This window comes from Martes martes, assembly GCF_963455335.1.
Source record: "Martes martes genome assembly, chromosome: 4".
NCBI classification, from domain to species: Eukaryota; Metazoa; Chordata; class Mammalia; order Carnivora; family Mustelidae; genus Martes; species Martes martes.
In genome coordinates this window covers 174,146,169-174,155,763 of record NC_137891.1, presented here as the reverse complement: position 1 = coordinate 174,155,763, position 9,595 = coordinate 174,146,169, and the positions used below count along the sequence as shown (strand labels likewise).

General features: G+C 44.5%; 1 protein-coding gene across 1 annotated transcript; it reads left to right on the top strand.

The window, feature by feature from the left end:
* The first annotated feature begins 1,910 nt into the window (after positions 1 to 1,910).
* Positions 1,911 to 8,983, top strand: PITHD1 (PITH domain containing 1). The gene is made up of 6 exons (XM_080802209.1): positions 1,911 to 2,221; positions 3,098 to 3,141; positions 3,501 to 3,578; positions 6,591 to 6,695; positions 7,388 to 7,496; positions 8,049 to 8,983. Exons 1-6 carry the CDS (start codon positions 2,024 to 2,026, stop codon positions 8,148 to 8,150), a joined length of 636 nt encoding a protein of 211 aa, XP_080658335.1. The 5' UTR covers positions 1,911 to 2,023; the 3' UTR covers positions 8,151 to 8,983.
* Positions 8,984 to 9,595: the final 612 nt, after the last annotated feature.

The window sequence follows — 9,595 nt, the reverse complement described above, 5'->3', positions numbered from 1 at the left end:
GTAGTTCTCTCGGTCAAAAGGTGCAGTCAATACCTCCACCCTTGAGTTTGGATTTGGCAGGAGCAGAGGGTTAAAAAGTGCTCATGCAATTGGGTCTTCCATCTCTTGTTTCTAGAACTCCGTAACTGCAACCACGTGACTAAGCTAAGGTGGCCTGCTAGAGGCGTATAGCCCCGCTGCCTCAGTGGTCAGCCGGCATCAACCAGACAGGTGAGTAGGGTCATTCCAAATTACCCAGTCCAAGCCAAACTGGCCCAGGAAAAAACTGCCCAGGTAATCTACAGAATCACAAGTATAATGCCTGGAACCTAGTGCTCAACAAATCAGTAAAGGATGACAGTGATGAAAATGACAGGAAAGAAGCCAAAAGTGAGTAGTTGTTTTGGGTAAGGCCTGTATTAGTCCTGCAGTGGGACATGGTCTTCCCAAAGAAAGACTTCTGTCATCCAATTAAACAAATATTTGCCAGGCTCCTGGCCTGAAACTGCGATTGCAAAGTAGAAATAATCTGTGACTTTGTACTGTTCTGAACCAGAACCAAGCTCATCTATTTCACAAAGAATTGAACTAGGACATCAAAATATTTTATTTTAAGTAGGTTCCACGCCCAATGTGGGGCTTGAACTCAGAACCCTGAGATTAAGAATCACATGTTCTACTGATTGAGCCAGCCAGTCACCCCAGACATCAAAATATTTTTGAATGGAACTTAACCAGATGGATATCTTTTTGTTGTATTTCACCAGCCCCCAGTCTTGTCTGGGCACTCCAGAGCCAGACATGAAGGGCAAGGGATATCCAGAGTATCCCATAACTCTCTCTACATCCTCTGTCTTTCCCCCTCCCCACCAGCAGTAAGAACGCAGTCTACTCTGAATCCAAAATCATTTCAACTTTAAATATTGGCTTCCAATTCTTTTGACTTCAACCCACAATATGAAAAACACTTTACATTGCACCTGAGTACACAAACCCCAAACTGGAACCAAAATTCTATAAATTGTGTGATATAGTCTGAATTTTTAAATTATACACTATTTTATTTTTTTTAATGGTAGTCACAACTGTCTAAATGGGTTTTAAGACCCATTAATGGGTCACAACCAGCCATCTGAAAAAACTGCTCTGACATGTCACATGGCAAAGGAATTTAAAGGTCATCTAGTCCAAACCTTTCACTTTACAGGTGGTAAACTGAGACTCAGAGAGGTTAAGTCACTTGGCCAAGTCCACATAGCTAGGAAGTCCGCGGTGCTTAGATATGAACCAAGATCTGACTCAGCTATTGAAATTCTACCATGTGTCAGCCACTGTGAAGAGTTCTTTAAGTTCATTATCTCATGTAATACTCACTGTGATCCTATGAAACATGTTATCATTCCCACTTTACAGACGAGGAAACGAAGTCTCGGGATGGGGAAAATGACTTATTCAGAGAGTCACAGTGTTAGTAGCAGACCCAGGACTTGTCTCCAGATCCGGTCGTCCGTGAAGCCTGCTCTCGACCGCTAAGCCCACTATGAAGAGAGTGGTTATGAAAGGGAGTTTGTGAGCTCTACAGGCCTGCGGGGGCACATGTGAGGCGGCGATAACGTTATGCTCGCAACCCTCGGTGCCTTATCACTGCTCACGCTTTCCTCGACCAACTCCCAAAAAACTTTGGCGGCAAAAGAGCACAGACTTTAGCCTAATGAGGAGGAGGATTCGAATCCCAACCCCATCATTTACTCAGAACGGCAGCCTAATCTCTCTGAGCTGCAATCTCCACACCCGAGTAGCGGGGAGAGCCACACCGTCCCCCTCCAGGTCTGACGCCCTGGCACCCGCAAGCGCTGGTCAAGCGTCAAACCCTCTCCGAGTCCCGCCCCCTTTCTCTCCGGGCGCATGCGCCGCACAGGGGCGCCTTTTACGACGCGGCGGCCGCGGCGCGCTTGGCGGCCGGAGCGGAGTAGGGTGAACGCTGTGCGAGCGGCGGCGGCGGCGGCGGCGGGGCTTGAGGGGACGCGCGGGCGGCTGCGGCGCCATGTCGCACGGCCACAGCCACGGCGGGGGCGGCTGTCGCTGCGCCGCCGAGCGGGAGGAGCCGCCCGAACAGCGCGGCCTGGCCTACGGCCTCTACCTGCGCATCGACCTGGAGCGGCTGCAGTGCCTCAACGAGAGTCGGGAGGGCAGCGGCCGCGGCGTCTTCAAGCCGTGGGAGGAGCGGACCGACCGCTCCAAGGTGGGCCTTCCGGGGCCTGGGGCGGGCGGGCGAGGCGGGGACCCGCGCGGGGCCTCCCGTCTGCTCTGTCGGCTTCAGTGCTGCTGTTAAAAATAACGACAGCCCGCTTGCCAAGCGTTTTCCCGTGCGTCACCTGCCCTGCCCCTGGGAAGAAAACAGGGTCGAGTCTCCCCATTTTGCGGATAGAGGAACTGAGGCCCAGAGAGGGGAAGGGGCGCTTTGGCTTTACACAGTCAGTATTGTCTTCCAGAGCTTCAGGAGGTAGCGGAGGATGGCGGTGAGGGCGTTTTCCCTACTGTTTGACTGCCTAATCATATCACCTGATGCAGACCAAAGACAGGCTAGGCGGAATAAGCGAGATACCCTTTCTAGAGCATTTACCACTGTGGGGTCACAGAGCCGTTTGAACGCTCTGGCACGGATTTTTTTTTTTTTTAAAGATTTTATTTATTTATTTGACAGACAGAGATCACAAGTAGAGAGGTAGGCAGAGAGAGAGAAGGAAGCAGGCTCCCTGCTGAGCAGAGAGCCCGATGCGGGGCTTGATCCCAGGACCCTGGGATCGTGACCTGAGCCGAAGGCAGAGGCTTTAACCCACTGAGCCACCCAGGCGCCCCTCTGGCACGGATTTTTACACACAATTTCAGCAGGCTAGTTGGGTCTGGAAGTTCAGGGGCTCCCCATTTAAGAACCCTCCCAGAGGATGGTCTATAGACTATTAACTTATTAGCATCAAGTTAATAAGTGCCGGAACACCCAGGGAGGTTGGCTATTGGCCTTGAACTCCAGTCACAGAACAGGGTGGAAGACGCCTGAAATTGTAGGCTCTCAGCAAATATTTGTTGCTTTCTCCTCCCCACTCCCCGTCCCCTCCAGTTTGTTGAAAGTGATGCAGATGAAGAGCTTCTGTTTAATATTCCGTAAGTATCTCCTTGGTGTTTGCCTCAGGCTAGATAGGCTATACCCAGTTGTCTTCTCAGGATTCATTCGTTGGTTGTGTCAAGGGCACACATCTGTTTCTAGAAATGGGAGAAAATACAGTGTGGTGGGTTTGAGGAGGAAAGCATAAAGATGTATCTGTTGAAAGATAACTGAGGAGTCACGGTAAATATCTTAGAACTGCAGAATGCCAGAGGCAGACAGGATCTTAGAAATGTTCTGGTACAAGTCTGACGCATGAGTTAAACTGAAGCCCAGAAAGGGGAAGGGTCTTGTCCAGGGTCACATAGCTACACAAAAGTTCATACCCTGGTTGACAACTTCTTTTGCATTCTGGCAGATTTACAGGCAATGTCAAGCTCAAAGGCATCATTATAATGGGAGAGGACGATGACTCACACCCCTCTGAGATGAGACTGTAAGTGGCAAGGGCTGAGGCCCTCAGGAAGCTCCTAGTTCTCTTTTCTCTGGTAGCACTTTATTCCAGAATGGCACACTTTTTTCTTTTTACTGGGTTAAATATCCCCCTACCCCCAAATCTTGGTCTTGTTCTGCATCAGAATACACTTATCTCTTCCTGATTTAACGACTTTTTTAGATTAAGCATCTTTAGGGCCAGTAGCTTGTGTCTTTTCAAAGTACTTGCTGTGACACCATTCATTGAGAGAGCATCCTATAAATGCCAATTGTTGATGACTTTGCTGTTTTCTTAGTAACCGAGCTGCAGATCTCAATGATCTTTATGGTTTCTACTCTTGGGGTTAGTTTCCAAATTTACCCTTGTTATTTTACATGGTTAAAATCTTAGCATGTGTTTCATTGACACGGAATTACTTCTCCATCTGCATGTGTGTGTCCTTTAGTTAGCAAAGTTCTGTAAACCTCTTGTAACACTGGATCTGCTGCTACCAGGGTTAGTACTCCATTTTTGACAGCTTGCCTTAGTCCAGCATAGCCTTCCTAAAAGAAGGGGAAACTTTTTTGAGTGGTAGAGAAAGAAATAACAGAAGAACTTTATACTTAAAAAAATTTCTTCCTGAAAAATTGGTCAATTTAAGTGAGAAATTTAAGAAATTGATACTGTCTTTGAAAGTTAGAAACTTGAATTTGAAACCAAACCCACATATTTAATCATTTTAAGGAAACAGTACGTTAGAGTTGATGCTTTTGGAGACTTGTTTACTGGGGAGATGGATAGACTTGAGAAAACTAGAAGTCTGTGTTGCCTTGTGGTGAAGAGTGGGCTCTGGAATAAACTGCTTGGGTTCAAATTCTGGCTGTACCACTGGTGAGCTGCATGACTTTGGGGCATTCCTTCTCTTTATCTCAGTGCTCTCATTTGTAAAATGACAGTAGTAATAGTGTGAACCTCTTAAGACTGTGGAGATGACTGAATGATACATAACATGTAAAGAGTTTACAGTAAGTCTGGAATATAATAAATGTCCAGTTATGGTAGGGCAGGTACAAATACTTAAATAGTCCTTGGTTCTGAGTCCTTGGTCCTTTACATATATTACACTTTATCAGATCTAAGGTGTCATTCATTGTAATTCTCTTATACGCCATTAATTTAAAAAAATTTGCTTATTCAACTGTGACATGCCACTGACACATCTAGAAAGGTTAAGTTGGTACTTAATGAAATTTGAACACAGACTAGGTGTTAGATAATTTTAAGGAATTATTGTCAGTTGTTAATTTTTGTAAAATGGTATCATTTTAAGAGTGGTATTTTAAGAAGTCCTTACTTTTTAGAAATAAATACTAAAGGGGTGCCTGGGTGGCTCAGTCGTTGAGCGTCTGCCTTTGGCTTGGGTGGTGGTCCCAGGGTCCTGGGATCGAGCCCCACATTGGGCTCCCTGCTCTGCAGGAAGTCTGCTTCTCCCTCTCCCACTCCCCTTGCTTGTGTTCCCTCTCTCACTGTGTTTCTCTCTGTCTCTCTTTCTCTCTCTCTCTTTTTTTTTTAAAGATTTTATTTATTTATTTGACAGAGAGATCACAAGTAGGGAGAGCAGCAGGCCGGGGGAGTGGGGGGGTAGCAGGTTCTCTGCTGAGCAGAGAGCCCGATGCAGGGCTGGATCCCAGGACCCTGAGATCATGACCTGAGCCGAAGGCAGAGGCTCAACCCACTGAGCCACCCAGGCGCCCCTGCTGTGTTTCTTTTTGCCAAATAAATAATAAGTAAAATCTTTTAAGAAAAAAAAAAACAAAAAACCATACTAAAGTATGAGTGAAATGTTTGGGATTGCTTTAAAATATCAAGCACAAACGAAATCGGGGTGATAGGAAATAGGGATAATGTTGATTATTGAAGCTGAGTGATAAATAAATGGATATTCATTGTATTTTTCTCTCTGCTTCTGTATATATTTGAAATTTTCCATCGTAAAATTTTAAAGTGTACATATCTTAGAATTGATTCAGTTTAATCTCATCATTGTATGGGATATGTACTGTCACTATTCCCATTTTATAAGTGAGGAAACAGATACAGAGAGGTTAAATCACTTGCCCAAAATTACATAGCTGGTAAGTGACAGAGCCACGCTTTAAACCTAGAAGTCTGGCTCCGGAGACACTGCTTTTAACTACAGTGCTACACTGCCTGTCATAATGCTACTCATAAATGTTCACTGTTGTTATTCTGTGCATCATTCTTAGAAACACTTTGAAGCAAACATTTAGTTTCTTAAATTACATGTGTTTTGCTGCCCCTAATGTCTAGGCCCCTCCTGTGTGGGTGTGTTAATAAAACACTGTAGAGATGGTGGGGGTGTGGCTTAGGTCTTTAGAAACTGTGAGTTATGGAAGAGACAGCTGTTTCTTAGATATTTCTTTGAAAAACTTTTTCTTCACTAGCAGTTTTACTTGACTTTCCAAAGCTTGTTGTGAGTTGGCAGACTTTTGTGCTCTTTTCAAAATGGAGACCCCCAAATTTTATTTTTTTAAAGAACTGTAAGAGGACTCAATATATAGGGTAATTTTGAACACAAAAATTGCTCGAGGGTTAAGTTACCTGCTCTTATCTCTTAACTTTGTTTAATAGTTCTCTGCCAAACGTATTTTTTCTCCCATGAGTAAGCTGTTTCATTTAACCTCCTCAGCTTGGTCTGAATGTGCTGAGTTGCTGATTCTCTCCATGCATTTGCTGCACGTGACCTGGTTTGAGCCTCCTCTTTGTGTGTTGCTTCTCATGTGATCTTAACCCACTCAAAGATGCCACTGGCTTATGTTGCAGTTCTCAGCTCTTTTCTTGTTGGTTTAAAGATATTTGTGTATAAATGCCAGTAAAATGCCATTCCTAAAATTTGATCTCCTTTTGATAAAACTGAAGGCAGTTGAGTCAATAAGGAGTTTTGAAAAACTGAAAAATATGCACAGTGTGATAAGGCACATTTCTTGATTTTTCTTCCCTTTTCTTTCTCAGGTACAAAAACATTCCACAGATGTCCTTTGATGATACAGACAGGGAGCCAGATCAGACCTTTAGTCTGAATCGGGATCTTACGGGAGAATTAGAGTATGCTACAAAGTAAGCACTTGGCCTGTCTCCACTCTCTGGCGTCTCCTGAGGAGCAGCAGGTGTTCATTTGCAGTGAACATATATGCATTAGCACTTACTGAGCTTGCAGTTTAATTTTGGCCTATTTCCTGCTTTCTTAGCATGAGAAATGAGTTCAAACAGTGGAGGAAACTTGATCCTTAGCTTGGTTAATTTTTGGCAGAGATAGAGTGCTATCCATAGACTTGTTAAACTTGTAAGCTGACAGATCTGAGTGATCTCCTCGGGTGGTCTTGGGAAAGATGGTTTCAGAATTCCTCTTTGCATAGTGGATTTACAGTAGGCCACGTTACCCAAGACCACCTTACGTCTTCACTGGTTCTTTTTCCTTACGGGAGGGTTGGTGAGATCAACACCGAACTTGGGTTAGAATCCTCGCCTGGTCAGACGGCATTTCTCATTCCTACTCCTTGAGGGCAGGGCAGTGTTGACTCATTTTTCTATTCCTATTGCTTGGAGCAGGACCTGGTAGATGCTCAGGCAGTTTCCACTGAATCAGTTCTTGTCCAGAAGAGAAGAATGATACATAAGAGTCCAAATGTTCTCCAACATTTACCTGGGTTTTAACCACAAATTGGAGCTGAAATTGTTGTTTTTGTCCTGGTGGTGAGATAGTCATTGAATTTTAACCTGTGTCTTTATCCATTCCTTTCATTCTCTAGAATTTCTCGTTTTTCAAATGTCTATCATCTCTCAATTCATATTTCAAAAAACTTTGGAGCTGATACCACCAAGGTCTTCTATATTGGTCTGAGAGGAGAATGGACTGAGGTAAGAAGGGGTGGGAAGCATACCTAACCTCCCCCCCGCCGCCCCCCACGTACGTACATACATTTGATTACATCTGTATGCTGTGATATGGGCACTCTAAGGAAAGGAAAAAAGAGCAAGTGAGATACCACTTGCTCTCGATCTGTGTATAATTTTTCTTGGTTTCGTTTCTGTAAACAGTCCATCTCTTTTGACAGGCCATAGGTATTTTTAAGGGAATTGAAATAATACAGTTGATATCAATTCATTTTTTTCACTTTGAGATTCTTTTCTTCATTGACATTTTTGATAACTTTTCTTGTTCCAGGTACCCAGAGATAAGATAATAAACAAGATAGATAAGGTCCTCTTCTCTCATGATGGCACCGTAATAGTGGGGGAATAAATCTTTTGAGTTAGGGGTGAATCATCGATAGTGATCTTTGCAGTCTTCTAGGATAAAAGTTTCAGAAGGGGGAAGAGATGACTTCCAGAAATGAACCTGAATAGGGACTACTCCACTGTGTGGCCTGGGAAATGACCAGCTGACCCAGACTCTCACTTCTCTTGCAGCTTCGCCGACATGAGGTGACCATCTGCAATTACGAAGCATCAGCCAACCCAGCAGACCACAGGGTCCATCAGGTTACCCCACAGACACACTTCATTTCCTAAGACTGGCCAGGGCTCCCACAGAGGCGCTGTGTTGGTGAAGATGTACAGCATCCTGTTGGGGAGGACAGAGAGATAGGGTTCCAGAGAGAGTTGGTGCCACAGCCTCTGCCAAGCTTTGTCTTGGGGGCTTGCTGCAGAAACCTGGCCTATGGAAGATACCACGCCACCGGAGAGGGTAGTGTGGGTGCTGAGGACAATCGTGGTTCTTTAGGGCCTAGAAATTGAGTCTTGGGCTGGTCAGCATCTGGCAGTCGTTGGGTAATGTCTGCCTTTCCAGTCAGTGTGGCCATGGGATCCCAAGTGTCTTGTTGCTTTGTGGCAGGATTTTTGTGTGACTTGTTTTTTTAAAAAATGGAAACTATTTCCTGGGCTCCAGTTAACTTTCTGAAGCCCTCAGCATTGTGTTTCTGTTAGCCATCAGGAGGGTCTCCAGCTAGAAATACTTGTCCCTGCTTGCTCCTTCTTCCTGTCAGCGTTCAGCATTCTTGTCAAGTTGCCCAGCTTGGAGTTGTCTGTCATGTACTAGTGTCCCATGGTTAGAGCTAGAAGAGCAGGAATCACCTCATGATGCTTAATAGCTTGAGGAGGTCTTTTTTCTTACTGCCGAGGTAAGCAGTCTGGGGAGAGCATGGGCATTTCTGTGTTTGTGAGTTACCCTGGTTGGATAAGATTGGGACTTATGTGAGATTCCCCTTGGGACATCCTTACTGTTTATTAGCTTCTAACTAGTGTCGTAAGCGCAATGCCCGATATTGGAGATCTCAGTTCTTCTGTTCATGGGTTTTTATTCACCGTAACTAATAAGCTTCCTAATAAATCTTTGCCAGACTTAATGTTTGTATATTCTTTTGATTTCTTGGTAGTACTGATGAAACTTTTACTTTACTGGGAACTGTATGGAACTTAGACATTTTCTGTTGTTGTTTTGTACTAAGTAGGTCATAGTGCCACAATTTAAGACTAGATCATTTTCTCCAGGAAAGATACAGTGGACTAAAAACACTCCTACACCCCCCCACCCCCCCACACTTTGTAAAGAGGAAGGTGAGGTTACTAACCATGGTCCAATTCTCATGAGAGGAAGTAACTTGTGGAGTGACATTTACAAAACAAGGGAGAACAGATTCCGGAGCTCACCAGAAGAAATGAGAGCAAAGAAAGTGAGCAGCATATGCGGACCCAAGACTGGACTTAAATTTTGTAAGTCAAGACAGCAACTGGAGACAGTTTAAGTATCTAAAATGAGGGGATTTGAGATGGTCAGTATTCTCTTCCTTTGCAGAAAAAGAAACAGTGAATAATGGGAATTAGTGTTGAATCTCATCCTCTTGAGAGAATTCCTCTGAAGTGTTGGCCCACACTATTTCTCCAGCCTGTCCAAGGGAAAGCCTGCTACCACCAAGCTTTGTCAAGCCTCAAGATTTCTAAAACGTAACCTGAAATCA

What these genes read in the sequence shown, in the direction of transcription:
- PITHD1 (XM_080802209.1), top strand. Translation starts at nt 2,024, where the DNA reads ATGTCGCACGGCCACAGCCACGGCGGGGGCGGCTGTCGCTGCGCCGCC. An exon ending in GAATTAGAGTATGCTACAAA is followed by an intron (nt 6,696 to 7,387) that starts GTAAGCACTTGG and finishes TTCATTCTCTAG; the next exon opens with AATTTCTCGTTTTTCAAATG. An exon ending in TGAGAGGAGAATGGACTGAG is followed by an intron (nt 7,497 to 8,048) that starts GTAAGAAGGGGT and finishes CTTCTCTTGCAG; the next exon opens with CTTCGCCGACATGAGGTGAC.